Below are 17674 nucleotides of genomic sequence, written 5' to 3'. Positions count from 1 at the left end.
AATACATATTAATAAAACTATAATTATCATCACAATACAAATAAAATAAAAAAATAATTAAACAAACTTACAAAAGAAGAGGTTTGCTCAAACACAAACAGCACATCAACACTCCTTCGTTTTTCCTCAAACACACAGCACCAATCTTCTCTTTTCTTTTTTTTTTTTCTCGTGTGAAATGGTCTACGAGGAGGGGGGATTTAAGCAGCTCAGGCAACGCAAGTCGCTGCTGGTGCTGGCGCCTTTTGCCAACCAAAACGCCATTGAAGATGGCGACTTCCTGCAGCGTTGCAGACTGCACCCACCTTGGAAACAGCCTCTGCTGCCTGCACCCTAGGAACTCTGCACCCTCAACTCGCCAGTCAAACTGGCGAGTCCCCTACCCTGCAACACGCCATTGATGCTGGCGACACCATGGCCAGCTGTCGCGTTCACACGGAAAGCGCCATTCCCTCCGGCGATTTGCATGTGCTCTACGTAAAAAAGAGCACCATGCAGGGATTACTTTAGAAACAGACCCATTTCGAGAAAAAGTTTCTAAAAGTAACCCCATGCAGGAAATTTGCCGTGGTAGGTCATATGCTCAATATCTAAGTACCTGGTGGGGGTCACGGGTCACGTGCTTGCAAATATGGGTGTTGGTGGTAGTTTGTTTCGATTTTTAGATAAAAATCCGGAATCAAACATAAAATAATAATGCAATTCTATTTGATATTGTTTAAATATAACATCAAATTTAAATCAAATCAAATTAATCTTTTATGATTTGGTTTGTTTCATGGATTTTTATTTTTTTAATCTATTATTATAATTTAAATTAAATTTACATAATTATTATATATGTTGTATTATCTTTAAATAATTTTTCATTAAATTTTATTTAACATATTTGAATTAAAAATTATTATTTTCACTTCTATTTAGCATAGATATAAAATAATATTACCAACTCTTTTTGTAACATAATAATAATTTGTGCATAATTTGATATTTAAAACTAATTTTTAAAAATATTAGTACAACTTTTTTTAACATATGAAAAAAATATACATATTAATTATAAAGCAAAAGAAAAGTAATAAATTATTTAATACTTATCATTAATTATCACAATAAAGATCAATATAATTATAATATACTGTTTGGTGTGATTTGATTTTTTATAACAAGATCGAAAACTGAACCAAATGGCAAAAGGTATACGATTTTTTAGATTATTGGTTTTTGTGATTTTTGGTCTAAGTGGTTTTCAATTTTTTTCAATCATTTCGCGGTTTACAAACAATTTGATTTAATTTTAAACACCCCTACTTGCAGATCTGTTTTGACTGTTGGGTGTTGATTTAGGTTCACGGTGGCGCAATGGTGGTGATTTGGGTTGCTTTTGGAGGTTGGGGGTGTCATGCGTGTTCACAAATCTGCGTTCGTGGTAGCGCAACGGTGGTGTGACAGTGGTGGTTTGGGTTATGTGCAGAGATTGGTAGTGTTGTGGGTGTGGAAGAAATTTAGGATGACGAGTGAGAGGAAGGGTTAGAGAAAGGAAAGGATGAGGTGAGGAGTTGGTCAACCTAGCAAAATTAACAGAAAAAGGTATAATTGAAGCAATTTTGCAGAATAAGTAACCTGATTAAATTTTAAATTATAATTAAGAGATCAAATTTATAAATAATAAGCCTACAAAGTTTAAGCCATTAGCCATAGCTTACTCGAAGAGGTGCTATGGTTTTTTTACTGTTTTAGTTACAGCTGCATCCCATATCCATTTATCCGTAAATGATTGAACAATACTCAGGTTATGGTTTTCGTGCATTCCATTTTATGAGTGATTATTTGATCAAAACACAAATAATATCATGCCCTAAGACTCACCAAAGCTAACCTCACTAGAATCAGTCAATAGGGGTGAAAATGAGCCAAGTTAAACCAAACTTTACTAGACTTGAATTTGGCTTGAGTTGAGTACGTAAAACTTGAGTTTGGTTCATTACCTGTCATAGGTTTTTTTTAAGGCTCGACTCGACTTACATAAAAGCCTGACCTGACTTGACCAACGAGCCTATTTAAAAACTTGTTTAAAGACATCTTTGATTAATTAATTATTTTAAAACCTAGTGAAATACTAACTAAAAAAAGAAATTTATAAAATTTCATATAAGTAATATACAAATCCAAAAATAATTGATAAACAAAATTATATTGAATTCAAGTCGTTAAAGCACAAAGTATATCAAAAGAAAATAAAAAGAGCATAATATTAAAAAATGTATGGATTAAAGATGATTTACACTAATATAGCTTAACAAATTATTATTAGTTAAATTAACAATTTTTAACCCAATTTTTGAATATATAATTATATTAAATATTTTTTTTAAAAAAATATTAAACAACACATACACCAATTAATCATGAACGAAACTGATCATTAAGCATGAACGTAAATTAAGCGCAAAGACAATTAATTAAGCACTAAGCATGCATGGATTAATAGCAACAAATATAAAGTAATTGGTGAAGAGGAAAAATTGATCAGTATTCAATAGTAATAACAAAACCTCAAAGAGAACTATGTTTGATCCTCAAGAGAAAACAATGCTGGAGACATAGCCTTCCATTAATCAGTAGAAACGAAATAGATTGAAGCCGAAACGAAATTGCAGAAAACGAATTCTATTCTACGTGAACAGTGTGCATGAACAGTAATAAAAACTGAAATTCTAAAATCCTAGAATTATTCTCCTCTTCGAAAAAAACTCCCTAAACTAAAATTTTGGTGCTGTTATATAGGTCATCAGCCCCAAAGCTCTCAAATCTATTATAAGTCCATGTCCATAAACGAAATAAAATAAAATCTGGACAAAATAAAATAAGATTTGATGAAATAAAATCTGGACAAAATAAAATCTAAATGGAATAAAATTTGGATAAAATAAAATCTAAATAGAATAAGATCTGGATAAGATAAGATTTGATAAAATAAAATTATTATTATTATTATTATTATTATTATTAGTTAAACAAGCCGGTTTATCAAGCTTAACAAGCTTTTTTTTATAATTTGAATTTGACCTTTTTATCTAATAAGGCTTTTTAAAAAGCTTGAGTTTGACTTTTATAGTAAACAAGTTGAGCGAGCCGAACCTTACATAAGCCAAGCCAAAGGTCCTTGACAAACTGTTCGGCTCATTTCTATTCCTATTGGACAGGAATGCAAGATGAATGTGTAAGAAAATATATCCCAATATAAACTTTTCTTAATTTTGGATAAACTTTTCAATAAACACTAATATAAAGAAGATAAGAAAGTAAAATAAATTAAACTTTAGTGAGTTAAAATTAACTAATACCTAAGCTAATTTATAAAAAACACTCATTTAACTTCTCCAAAAATTGGTTTTAATTTTGCATACTCTTAGTTCATTTGCCTTTTTATTTTCTTCTAATAAAAGTGCTATTGAGAAGTTTATCTAACCAGGACCCTTAGTGCAAGAAAAGTTCAAACAGCAAAATAAATTATTCAAATCCATAGCACCATTCAAATAAATTTATCTCTTACAGACCCGGATTGAAAAAAGAAGAGCATGTGATTCACATACCCGGGACATTCTTAGGCAAATATATTTTAAACAAAGACAATGCTTAATCATTGAGTAACAAGCTGAGGAGATTGACGAGAAATATTCGTTGGAATTTGGGGTTCAACCACTTGCAGCAAGCCAGTGGCCAACCTTGTGGTTAACTGTTCAACCGGTACCTTCACCGCATTAGGCCTCATTCCAATGTCTGCCATATACCTACTAGCACAGTAGACTCCAACCGCCGTCGCTGCCATTCCATAAACGTTAGTAGTAACCATACGGAGGGGCGAGGATAGAGCAGCAGCAAGAGGTCCCCCTATGATGGAAACTGCTTGGCCACTTTGTCCGATTTCTAGGAGCCCGGTTTTGCAATAGATAGCAAAGTCTTCACAGTTTTTCTTGAAAACATTATAGCACCCAAAGCCATTTTCGAGCAGGTATTTTGCTCGATGGATGACGATATCATCACTATCAGAGACTGCAAGAGTACATGTTCCACCGCGGGCTTTTGCAAGGAAGAGGGCAGGGGTAACGGCATACTCGAACCGATACAGGACCCCACCAGCTAGGAAGCAGTTCAGGCATGAGGAGATAACCCCGTGTTCCTCTTGGGGTGCCATACAAGTAGGGCAACTTTCTCGAGACTTGGCTGGTCCTGAACTAATGAGGAGAAGATCTAGTGCAGTACCGGTTCCTACTTCTTGGCCACGTCTAGTGAAGTGAATGACTTTGTCATCACTGACATAGATGCCTATCATTCATTCAGACACAATAGAAGATTCTGTCATGACACAGACAATGAACTACAAATGAAGCATAATTCAATCTTGATAGATATAATATAGTGAGATACTCTACGAATAACAAGAGCACAAGCAGGGAAATGGGAGGGGATGTGAGAACTGGAAAGTACGAAATAAGGAAGATAATAGTTAATAAGCAATGTCAAGAACTCCAATAATAAATCATAGAGAAATCTTCAAATAGAGATTCCTAGGAACAGTGGGTGTAGACAAAACTCTTACAAAACACCATTGACTGTGATACTGCATTAGCTACATGGCTCACCATTGTCTTCCACTAAATTTAATTTTTGTGCTAATTTGTTAAAAAAAGACAATGTTGACAAATATAGTTGCATGGCACATGTTCAATTGTATAATGTAAGAGAATTGTTCAAAATCTCTTCTCTGTTAGTAACCTTGGCTCTATCTAAAGCTACAATCTTCACCACTTGCTCCCTCGTATGGTTTTCAATTTCCATGATCCGTAAAGCAAAGTGAATAGTTTTGTCCACTATTTAATCTCATTATACATGTCTCATTATATATCATGCTAAACCATCATTTAATCATGAAATTTTGTGCTAGAAACTTAAATAAGACCTCAAAGAAGTGTAAAATGAAGATCAAGAAAATGAGGACGCAAGGAAATTTTGAAATTTGAAATGAAGACAAAATTTAAATTATGTATTTCTAGAGTTATCTTCCCTATTTTTTCGTTGTTTTCTTTTCAACCAAACAAGAGAAAATCTCAAACTACAAAGTTTTTTTTCACCTCAATTTCTCTCTTCCTCTGAATCCAAACATAGGGGTTAGAGATGCAAGGCGCACACACACACACACACATATATATATATATGTTTCTCATGACACAGAAGCCAGTTATCTCCTTGCAGTTAATGATGTTCAAGACAAGTGTTATTTTATCTCCCAAGATGAAACTTTTCTTTTGTCTTCAAGGGTAAAGCAAAGTCACACTATAACTCCAATACAATATTATATGCAAAGCCAAAGCACAAGCCCTGAAGATGGAACTTCTGAACCAATGTGTTGCTTTTCGCTATTGTTCTCTTTCCCATGTTCAAGGTTTACAAAAATGAAAGCACCAATAGGGCCATGTTTCCATTAATTTTTAAAGTTATTATCATGCCTTGTATGGACCAATCATGTTATACAAAAAAAAGTTATTATCATGCCTTTTTTGGACGAATCAGATAATCCTATCATTTCATTGACAAATAATAAGGTTATCAAATGAATTGAAATTAAAATAGATACGACCAAAACCGATATATGAGTTAATATATGTTCTAAACTCGCAAATACCAAATATAATGGAAAAAAAATCTAAATACTAGGAATAGAAATAAGAATGGAGTTCATTATAGGACCTATTTTTTAGAAGATAAGAATCCAATCCACACAGTTGAAAATGAAATCCCTTTTCATGGCAGCAAATGATCAAAGAAGCAACCACACAGGTATCTCAAGGGCCATATCAACACTTCACTATAGGTCTAAAACCTTACAAAATAAAATAGGGTAAAATATGTTTTCAGTCCCTCCCTGTACTTTCGGTCAAACTTGGTTTTTAGTCCCGAACTTCAACTTTATGGTCCGTGAACTTTACAAAATCAGTGGTTTCGGTCCCTCATCACAGTGAAAACAGTCTATGTGGAGGGACAAAATCACTGTTGCTTTTAAAGTTCACGAACCAAATTGATCAAAAGTTAAAGTAATGCCAATTTTTTATGGAAAATACAGAGACTAAAGACACATTTTACCCAATATAATAGAATAAAATTATAACATAGTTTACTCTATGAATCTCCTGATGTTGAAGACAAGCACGGAATCTAAAATTCAAAATCATTAACTGCTTTTGCAACTCCTACTTCATTTTCATTTGAACCACGAACAAACTCCACAAGCAGGAGAACACGAAAGAAGAACAATAATACAAAAAAATAAAAAAGGAAAATAAAATAGAAAAGTGAAGAGAGAGAACCGTGATGAGCATATATATACGCAGTCCTCCAAGAGTAGATGTGATCCCCTGGTTTCAGGCTCTCTCTAGTTACTCTGCGCATCCATTGTTTCAATTCAGCAAAAAACAAATCCGTTCTTCTTTTTTTTTCCAGACAACAACAACCGCAGAATAAAAAAAACCTTTAAAAGACCACAAAACGGGTGTTTTTTAGTTTTGACCAACGTTGGAGGAATCGAAACTAAGCGTACCTGTTAGACAGAAGTCCCATCTCCGTTACCGTTTTCCCCTTTCCGATGAGAACGGAACAGCTTCGATTCCTCTCCTTTTTACTGGGATGGGAGAGAGGAGAATTGAAGAAACGGTTTGGGGGTGGGAATGACGGTTGTGCCCTTTTCGGCGATGGCTTCGCCGTTAAGGAAAAGTGACGGTGGGAAACTGTAAAATGGGATGAGAGTCGAGGATGGGTTAATAAAACGTGGCAACGCGTTGCTAAGATGCTTTCATTTATTGGAACTTGTATACGTACACGTAGAGTAATGGAGAAAAGGAGAAGAACAACAAAAAGAAAAAAAGATTAAAGATTATTTAGCAACATGTACCAACTTGCATTGGGTATCTTATGGGATATGCTAGGTGCACCCAGCAATATTGCTGGTGCACCCAGCAATTCAATGAAAGGTCAATTTTGTCCTTCATTTAAAAAAATAAAAAGCATTTTTTCCCTCTTTCGGAAGCATTCTCTCTTTTCAGTGAGTCTCTTCCGCAAAAGCTTCTTCTCTTCTCTCTTCCCCGACAAGCTTCTTCTCCGCGACCTTCTCCGACAGCCCTTGGACCCATTTGCTTTCGAGGTAGGTGACCTTCTTCTTAGCTTTGGTTTTGTTATGCACTACATTAGGGTAGGTTAGTGTAACGTTAGGTTAGTGGAACCTTAGGGTAGAAGACGGAACATTAGGGTAGAAGACGAGAGGGGAGAAGACGAGAGGACGCCGGAAAAAATGGCGCAAAAGGCTGACGACGGAGTCTTCCGGAAGACCCGTTAGGGGTTCTTCCGGAAGTTCCGGAAGAACCTTTTCCGGAAAGTTTCCGGAAGAAGTGTTCTTCCGGAAGTAATTTAACGTCTTTCGGAAGAACACTTCTTCCGGAAGACTCCCGGAAAACCTCTTCCGGGAACTTTCCGGAAGAAGTGGTTCATCCGGAAGAATTTCGGAAGACGCGCACTTCCGGAAGAACTTTCAAAGTTCCGGAAGACCTTTCCGGAAGAACCCCTTCTTCCGGAAGTGGTTTTTTTGTTTTTTTTGTGTTTTTTTTTTAAAAATTTTTTAAACAGAAATTGTTTTGTTTTTTTTAAAATAAATTATTTTATTTATTTTGGTTATTTTGTTTTTTAGATTTTATGAAAAATGAAGTTTGGGTTTTTGATGTCATATTTTTTTATAATTTAAATTGTGTATTTTTACTAAATATTAATTTGTAAATTAATTTTTTTTTTATAAAAGTAGTTGTGTTTGTTTTTGTTTATTGTTTTTTTTTAAATTAGTGTTTTCTCTTTAAAAATGAAGTTGTCTATTTTTATAATTAAAGTTGTGTGTTTTGGAAGTTTTATAAAAATACTAATTTTTTATAATTAATTAGTTTATTTTATTATAAATGAAGTATTTTATTTACTAAAAAAATTGTGGATGTTTACTAAATAATTTTTTTTACATTAGTTGTTTAATTTTTTTTAAAAATTAAGTTGTGGATGTTTAGTAATGAATTATTTTTATATTAGTTGTGTTTTGTTTTTATAAATGAAGTTGTTTATTTTTTTTAAAAAAAAATTAACTTGTTGATGTTTACTAAGTAATTTAGTTGTGTTTTTTTTTAGAAATGAAGTTTCTTATTTTTTTTTTAAATTAAGAGTTGGATGTTTACTAATTAATTTTTTTTACATTAGTTGTGTTTTTTTTTTATAAATGAAGTTGTTTAATTTTTTTTAAAAATTAAGTTGTGGATGTTTAGTAATGAATCATTTTTATATTAGTTGTGTTTTTTTTTTTATAAATGAAGTTGTTTAATTTTTTTAAAAAAAATTAAGTTGTGCATGTTTATTAATAATTTTATTTTACATTAGTTGTTTTTTTTTTATATAAATGAAGTTGTTTAATTTTTTTTTTTAAATTAGGTCGTGTATGTGTGAAAATAATTTGATTTAAGTTAGTCTTATTTGTTTATAAATAAAGTTGATTTTTTATAAAGAAAATTGTGTATATTTTGACCGAAAAAAATACGTGTTCGACATGATTTACAGATCATGGCCAGAACACGAGGTTTAGGTCGTGCCATAGGTAGAGTTGTAGGCAGAGATAGAGCTGCTGACGAGGATGCTGGCGATGTTCCCGAGAGGCGTAGGCCTACTGCCTCAGCCCGTAGGCTACGCGTTCATCAGATGACTACGGAGGGACGTGATATGGTTGAGGACGTCGCTGACATGACTGATGATGTCCCTGAGCAGCCTACGGAGGCACCTGAGATGCGTGCGGACGCACAGGGTGCTGATAGTGGTGAGGGGTCAGATGGTGATAATGCTGCAGAGGGATTCCCTGGTGGTCCACGTGACCCGTCAGTGCTCACATCATTTGCCGAGCATGTTGCACATGCCATTTGTAGTGGACAGGTATTTTAATTTGTTAATTATTTGTCATTGTTTATTTATTTGTTTATGATTAATTTTTTTTAATAATTGTATAATTTGTACTTCAAATCAGGAATGTCCTGATTTGAAGTTAGTGTCACATGGGAGGAAGGTGACACTGATTGGGAGGCCAGTGCCTGAGATTGAAGGCCTGGTGGCTGCCACAGGATTAAGTCCACTGATAGATTGTTCAGTTATTACTGGCGATCCTGGACTTATATCCGCATTTGTGGAGAGGTGGCACAGTGAGACTAGCACCTTCCACCTTCCAGTAGGAGAGCTGACGATCACATTGGATGATGTGTCGTCCATTCTACATTTGCCCATCACTGGCGCCTTGCACAGTTTCCACGCTCTTTCTACGGAGGAGGCCAGATTCTTGCTCACGGAGTTGCTGGAAGTGTCTGCGGAGGAGGCCAGAGCGGAGACAGCACTCACACGCGGAGCATATGTACGATTAGGATGGGTTCGTGACATTTATGAGACCAGATGTCAGGCCCGGCGGTGGATTGTCGCAGCTCGCGCTTATCTGCTGCACCTTGTCGGTTGCACTCTTTTTGCTAATAAGAGTGCAACATACGTGCATGTTGTCCACCTTGACGCTTTCCGGGACCTCGCTCATAGTGGTGGTTACGCTTGGGGGGTTGCCGCGCTGGTTCATATGTACGACCAGTTAGATGAGGCTTGTAGGACCACCACCCGACAGCTTGCGGGGTACTTAACGCTACTTCAGGTAAATTTTGTGTTTATTAATATGTTAGGTTCGATTATGATTTAAACATGTTTTTATGTTATGTTAACCTCAATTATTGTGTATTGCTGGATCTATGAGCACTTCCCTAGTGTGCATCAGTGCGTGACTGACGATACATACCAGGAGACGTCCCCACGTGCTTCCCGGTGGTTGACGTCGAAGGCGCACATGAAGGGCATCACAGGAGCACCCTACAGGGCACGTTGTGATGGTTTGACCGTCACAGATGTGTCCTGGTTGTCGTACACGGAGCATCGGGGTGTTAGGGCGTTTCAGGAGATTTCATCGTTCCAGGGTCAGCTCAGATGGGGTCCTATGATCGTCACAGTTCGACCGGAGAGGGTGGTACGCCAGTTCGGTTACATCCAGAGCATCCCTCCGCCGCCTGTTAGTGCACGATTGTCACAGGATCAGATAGATGACAGGTGGATTGAGTTTGCGGATCACTTACTACCTGCGGGTCAGCCTTGTCTAGTGCCTGGGCAGGTATCTGCGGATTACATTGAGTGGTTTTTCCGCATATCTCACCATTTCATGACACCGACCCAGGCAGCTGACCAGTAGAGGGATGCACCAGCTGCAGACCCTGAGGACTACATACAGCCGCCCAGCCCCCAGGTTCCAGTGGCATTTGACCCCCCTCCATATGTGGTAAGATTATTTGCGCGTTTAATGTTTTATGAGTTGTTGTTTATTTTGAATTTCATAATAAATGTTTTTACTGACTTTGACAGGATGATTACGAGGGATATGAGGCGATTGCACAGAGGTTGGAGCGTGTGCTCAACCTTAGGATAGTCACTGCAGGCACAGAGTTATATGACATTATGCAGGACTGCCTGACGATCGCGAGAGGGGGACCCAGTGCTGATGGGACGGTCAGGGCTCGTCAGAGACGCCGCACGGACCATTGATCATTGTATTTATTTTGTTGTGTTGTAGTTGACATGAATATTTGTAATTATTACAGTTTTTGTTTAATATAGTTGACGTGTTTTGCATAGTTTATTATTTTATAATATAGTTTGTTATTCCGATTGTTTGTGGTCCTTAAGCGAAGTTTACGGTTGCTTTAAATTTATTTTTAAAAAAAGGGAACCTAGAATCATGAGTTTTGTTTGTTAGAATTACATAAAAAATAAAAGTTTTTAAAATGATTAATAATTCATAAGTGAACCCTTTTTCCATGTTCAAGTACCCATGTTTGTAAGAATTACATAAATGAACCCTTTTTCCATGTTTGTAAGAATTACATAAAAAACATAAGTTTTTAGAATCATGAGTTTTGTTTGTAAGAATTACATAAATGAATCTTTTTTCCATGTTCAAGTACCCATGTTTGGGATTTTTTTGCGTGGGTGTGCCTGTGCCCTGAGACAATGGAGGGCGGCCATTTCTCATGTTTGGACGTCAAAGAATCCAAAAAAAATAGTCCCGTTCCATGGTTCCGTCAACTAACACGTCAAAACAAAGCCTCAAAATCCAAAAAAATAGGAAATGAACCCTTTTTCCATGTTCAAGTACCCATGTTTGGGATTTTTTTGCGTGGGTGTGCCAGTGCCCTGAGACAACGGAGGGCAGCCATTTCTCATGTTTGGACGTCAAAGAATCCAAAAAAAATAGTCCCGTTCCATGGTTCCGTCAACTAACACGTCAAAACAAAGCCTCAAAATCCAAAAAAATAGGAAATGAACCCTTTTTCCATGTTCAAGTACCCATGTTTGGGATTTTTTTGCGTGGGTGTGCCAGTGCCCTGAGACAACGGAGGGCGGCCATTTCTCATGTTTGGACGTCAAAGAATCCAAAAAAAATAGTCCCGTTCCCCGGTTCCGTCAACTAACACGTCAAAACAAAGCCTCAAAATCCAAAAAAATAGGAAATGAACCCTTTTTCCATGTTCAAGTACCCATGTTTGGGATTTTTTTGCGTGGGTGTGCCAGTGCCCTGAGACAACAGAGGGTGGTCATTTCTCATGTTTGGACGTCAAAGAATCCAAAAAAAATAGTCCCGTTCCATGGTTCCGTCAACTAAGACGTCAAAACAAAGCCTCAAAATCCAAAAAAATAGGAAATGAACCCTTTTTCCATGTTCAAGTACCCATGTTTGGGATTTTTTTGCGTGGGTGTGCCAGTGCCCTGAGACAACGGAGGGCGGCCATTTCTCATGTTTGGACGTCAAAGAATCCAAAAAAAAATAGTCCCGTTCCATGGTTCCGTCAACTAACACGTCAAAACAAAGCCTCAAAATCCAAAAAAATAGGAAATGAACCCTTTTTCCATGTTCAAGTACCCATGTTTGGGATTTTTTTGCGTGGGTGTGCCAGTGCTCTGAGACAACGGAGGGCGGCCATTTCTCATGTTTGGACGTCAAAGAATCCAAAAAAAATAGTCCCGTTCCCCGGTTCCATCAACTAACACGTCAAAACAAAGCCTCAAAATCCAAAAAAATAGGAAATGAACCCTTTTTCCATGTTCAAGTACCCATGTTTGGGATTTTTTTGCGTGGGTGTGCCAGTGCCCTGAGACAACGGAGGGCGGTCATTTCTCATGTTTGGACGTCAAAGAATCCAAAAAAAATAGTCCCGTTCCCCGGTTCCGTCAACTAACACGTGAAAACAAAGCCTCAAAATCCAAAAAAATAAGAAATGAACCCTTTTTCCATGTTCAAGTACCCATGTTTGGGATTTTTTTGCGTGGGTGTGCCTGTGCCCTGAGACAATGGAGGGCGGCCATTTCTCATGTTTGGACGTCAAAGAATCCAAAAAAAATAGTCCCGTTCCCCAGTTCCGTCAACTAACACGTCAAAACAAAGCCTCAAAATCCAAAAAAATACGAAATGAACCCTTTTAACAAATAAATTTTTGGACCACTGAAACAACGCATTCAACTTTATTATGGGAATTAAACATGCCGTAAACATATAAAGGTTACATCAACGAAAAAACAAAAAATTAAACATGACATTCAGTTGTTTAGCGACGTCCCACTGACCTCGTCTTCAACATATTTAGTAAAGACAGCTAAAATTTCTATTGGTCCATATTTTTTCCAGTAGTTAGATTGTACTAACACCTTCAGCAGTTCTTCGTTGGTGATAAGCTCATTTATTTCATATTTTATAACCGTATCTGAATACTCAAACCGAGCTGGTTGGCGGAAAAACAATCGTCTTACCGTTTGTGATTCGTGAATTCCAAGAGGGGGAATCCCTTTAGGTGCAACTTGCTTGATTAAATTCTTCAGTTCATCGATGGTACATGTTGAAGGAATTTGAAATTTCTTAGGATTTTTTCCTGTGAACGCGCAACCAACAAATTTGTTCTGCGGTGGCATGTTCCATTTGCCGTTGTAATACAGGATCGCGTCATGAATACGAGGCATAGTGCATTCAAGTAAGTTTATTATTCCATCTGGTGTTCTTCCAACGGTGCATAATAACTCAATCGGACCAACACAAGAAAATTGATCATTACACATTAACATTGTGTTGACATCGTCATCATTTATCAATTTGATACACTCAAAGCGAATTTGGTTACCTGTATCGGTGAATGGCTTCCGGTAGTGAATTTCATCCAAAAATTGTTTGTCGGATAGCTGAAGGGTATTGTGTATTCTGGTTTTTAGGCTTGCAAAATCACACCTATTTGGTACTCGAATGGGCACCGGAGTTGAAGTTTGGAAGTAAACCCCAGTATCATTGTGAATAATCGATCCATTTGGATAAATGAAAGCCAACCTTGAGTTGACAATCGTCTGACTGCTAGTTTCTCCTAGAAATGCCATAGTTTGTGTATCAGTTGGGAGATTATTTGAAAGCAAGATAATGTGTGATTTAGTAGCCTAGTCTGCCATATATATAGATGGTTGTGACCGAGCCTTTGTTTAACTTTGTTTACAAAAAAATAGACACGCGTAAATGTGTAGTCAAGTCAGCCAATGTGTTGTCGCTAATGTGTAGTCAAGTCAACCAATGTGTTGTCGAGCGACTGCTAGTTTCAAAATGTGTACTGAAGTCAACCAATGTGTTGTCACGCTCAAACTGTAATACGCATGCATGTCATTATGTGTTGTCAATTATGACAATGATGTATGCTGCACGCGTAAATGATTTTTGTTGGACCAACAATTTCCTTGCTTAACCAAACGAGTAGTTGATAATATTAATTGGTTAGTGACGGGTTACAACGAATTATATCGCATAATGAATACAAATAAATAAACAATGAATGTTTAGTCTTCATTTAGGTCTACATAGTGTGTTTTGAATGACATCAAGCTTGTGTATTCCTGCATTCTACTAATATATGGAATTGCCCATTGCTTTGCCTGAGAATAACAATTGGTTGACCACAACAGCGCTGGGGGCGGCAACGGACAATGGTCTTTCAAATAAACCTGTTGTACATGAACAAACATTATATCATGCGCTGACCGTGCCAAACGAACCAGCGAAGTCATTGCATAATTGTTACACTAACTATATTCAATGTACCTGAACAAAATGATTTCCAAACACGTGACCGACACATATGATGCGGTGGCCAGAAGAGTCAGGTGGTGGTTGACTTCTAAGAGGGAAAAATGTCATGCTTTGTTGTTGGGACAACGATACAAGGATTACGTTATACCGTGAAGCAATCACATATCCCATGTCTGTTATATCCATCCACTTGTCCACACTAACCTGAATGAACCAAACATACACATGTAAGTAATTTAAACATTGTTATTAAAAAAAATTAACCTAAAAACATACCTTTGAAAATCCATCAACAAGTAGGGACAACTTTAATTGTTCAAATCTCTCTGTGCCACCGAAGAGGTTCATGTACTCATGCGACCACCTGCCAAGTTCTTTAAGCAATTCATTACGCACTAACGGCCACGAATTTTCCCCCATACCTAATAAAGCGCCAATGGACCGATATCCACAGTTACCGTCCGCTTTCACATCCACAACGTCACGAATGAAACCTTGAAAGAATGACGCAAATTGATCCAACATCGGGATGATCCTTGTTGGCTGACGCGGTTGAGAACATGATGCACTTCGTTTCACTGGAGAGTTGTTGCTTTGAATAGAATGAAAAGCATCAACATACTCCCAGTAAGACGGATCACGCTTTGTGGATGTTTGACTTCTTTTCATCGGTTTCTTCGGTGCACCTTTAGTGTTCACCTTTGATGGAGGAGGGCACATAGAGTTATGATCAGGGTATGCGATTTCTCGAAGTTTACTCTTCAGATTTACTTTGCCAGCCACATCAAGTTCATCAAACCTTTTAGATATGACCTCTATTTCTTCCTTGATGGTGACTTCCGTCTCACATAACCCTTGGTCTGAAAAGCAAAGTCTCCTCCAAAAAAGATGGACTGACTCCAATGGGATGCTGCTAGCAATATACCTAGAAAGCTCACATGCACAAGGAAGCCCGTGCGTGCTTCTCATCACACAACCACAAGAAGAGAGATTGTTGCCGAGATAACGTACACGGTCAATCTCAGAAGCAATCTGATTTAAAGCATCCCTCGAAACCATCCCAAGAAGCCTCTTGTATAAGGTTTTTTTATATACATGGCCAACCACATGCGTACTGGTTTCAAAGGATGCTTTAATTTCGACGTGTTGCAGCGTGATCATGTTGTTCATGGCATCCCAAACACTACATAGGTCTCCAATGCTATTTTGTAGTACTCTTTTGAGAGCCCAATGAGCTGATTCAACCCTACATTTAAAATACACAACAAACATGAAAATATACAACAATTAAATACCATTTAATATTAATCGTTACTAACAAATAAAATCAGTTGTTAATACCTGTTTGTTGTTGTGTTGCCTAGGTGCATGACCTTATTCGTCCATGCTGTAATAAATTTTTCCTTGTGGGGGATAATCCATGTGTCGTTAACATAGTCAACGAACATCGACCAAGGCGAACAAGCAACTTGAAACTTCTGATATGACTCATGGAACTCGTATTCTGACGGACAATCAACCAAAGTACCCCAGTTATCCATTACATAGTCCCACGCATTTTTTTCCCCGATTAAAGATTTGCATTTCGCCTTCACATTCTTATCGATATGAAACCTGCACAACAAATTAGTAGACTCGGGAAACACAGTTTTCACTGCATTCATCAGTGCTAGGTCTCTGTCAGTGACAATAACAAGAGGGAGGCGATCGTGTCTTAAAAATAGGCCTCGAAATCGTTCCAAAGCCCATACAATATTATTAAAACGCTCAGCCTCCAGATATGCAAACCCAACAGAGAATGTCATCGCCGTTGGTGTCACTCCAACAAAGTCAAGTAGTGGGAGTCTGTACCTGTTTGTTTTGTAGGTACTGTCTATAAAAAATACCAGATGACATGCATTGCATAACTTTACTGCATCTGGGTGACACCAAAACAGATCACGCACCACAACTTCATCCTTCAATCTATGCCAATGAATGTATTGATCACGTTCGAGAAGCTTCATCAGATGCTGCATTTCGGTATCAGCTCCTCTTATTGAAGAACGATATGCACTTCTTGCATTGTAAATTTGCTTTATCGTGGTGTAACTATCGGCATTGTGTTCCTTCAACGTTAGCAAGATGTTTTTCGGTTTCACCATCGACTTTGTCATATCAGCAATAATTTTCTTTTCTTCCTTAGTCAATCGCCCGGCGTATGGATGTCCAACTAAGGACTTCGCCAATTCATGATTATGAATCCCACAGATCAACTTCACCATCCAACCTTCCCCTCCACGCACTGGTTTCCCACGAAGCCTGAAGGGACAACCACATTTCCTACTCCCGGTGTCTTTTCTAACGAATTCTTTATTTCTACACTTGTACGTACCACTCCTTTCACACCCAATTAACACAAATGAACTTCTTCCTCTGCTACCGGTCTCTGTGTCAGATCTCATAATCACTGCAACAAATCCATTTTCATGGGCAACTGTTTGAGCCCATTGCAAAACATCATCTCGAGTAGCGAATACCTACAACGCAACCCTAACACATTAATTTTCATACAAACCATCAATTCAACCAATGACTCAAATTATCTATGATTACCTGAGATGTATTAAAAGCATTTGAACAATCGACATGTGGTTCATTCACTCCACATTCTTCTTGATTATCATAATCATAATCCATATGAACTTCTTGTGACATCGCAAAGTCATACCTCCATTGATCTTCGTTCATCTTAAGGACATATGCATCATACACAAGTACATTCAAATTATCATATAACCACATCCAAAAATTTACTACACCTTAAATAACAAACATATTAATAGGACATATGCATCATACACGACTATATTAAAATTATCACTATATTCTAAATTTATAACTACATTATTTACTTAAACTAAACTTATCACTATAATAAACAACTAATAAAACATTTTTGTACCATTATACATTTAAGTTACCTAAATCATTTAATATTATACCATTATACCTAATTAAATCAATAATCCACAACATATATAAAACAGAAATAAAAAAAATTATAAAACAGAAATATATATATATATATATATATAAAACAGAAATAAAAAAAAATGCTAATAATTTAACATTCCGGAAGACCTTCTTCCGGAAGTTACTGAGGCCCATTCCGGAAGAAGTGCTTCCGGAAGTGTTTTCCGGAAACACTTCTTCCGGAATAGGCCTCAGTAACTTCCGGAAGAAGGTCTTCCGGAAGTATTTTCCGGCAACACTTCTTCCGGAAAAGGTCTCAGTGCCTAAAATTTCTTCCGGATACACATTTTTTTACTACTTTTCTTCTCTAAAAAGTCGGAAAAGAAAAAAAATACCCATAAAAGCGTACCTCCGACAAAATAGGAAGAACAGCCACTAACAAAACTTCAAATACCGAAC

At 37.0% G+C, this 17674-nt stretch overlaps 1 protein-coding gene across 1 annotated transcript; it reads right to left on the bottom strand.

The window, feature by feature from the left end:
* Positions 1-3484: 3484 nt before the first annotated feature.
* On the bottom strand, positions 3485-6854 carry LOC114393802. Its single transcript, XM_028355258.1, has 3 exons — positions 6599-6854; positions 6369-6442; positions 3485-4329 (listed from the first exon to the last, which is right to left on the bottom strand). The coding sequence occupies exons 1-3, from the start codon at positions 6616-6618 to the stop codon at positions 3644-3646; spliced, it is 780 nt and encodes a 259-aa protein (XP_028211059.1). The 5' UTR covers positions 6619-6854; the 3' UTR covers positions 3485-3643.
* Positions 6855-17674: the final 10820 nt, after the last annotated feature.

This window comes from Glycine soja, chromosome 2 (genome assembly GCF_004193775.1).
Source record: "Glycine soja cultivar W05 chromosome 2, ASM419377v2, whole genome shotgun sequence".
Classification (NCBI taxonomy): Eukaryota; Viridiplantae; Streptophyta; class Magnoliopsida; order Fabales; family Fabaceae; genus Glycine; species Glycine soja.
The sequence above is the reverse complement of the archived record's forward strand: the minus strand, read 5'-3'. Positions and strand labels throughout refer to the sequence as shown.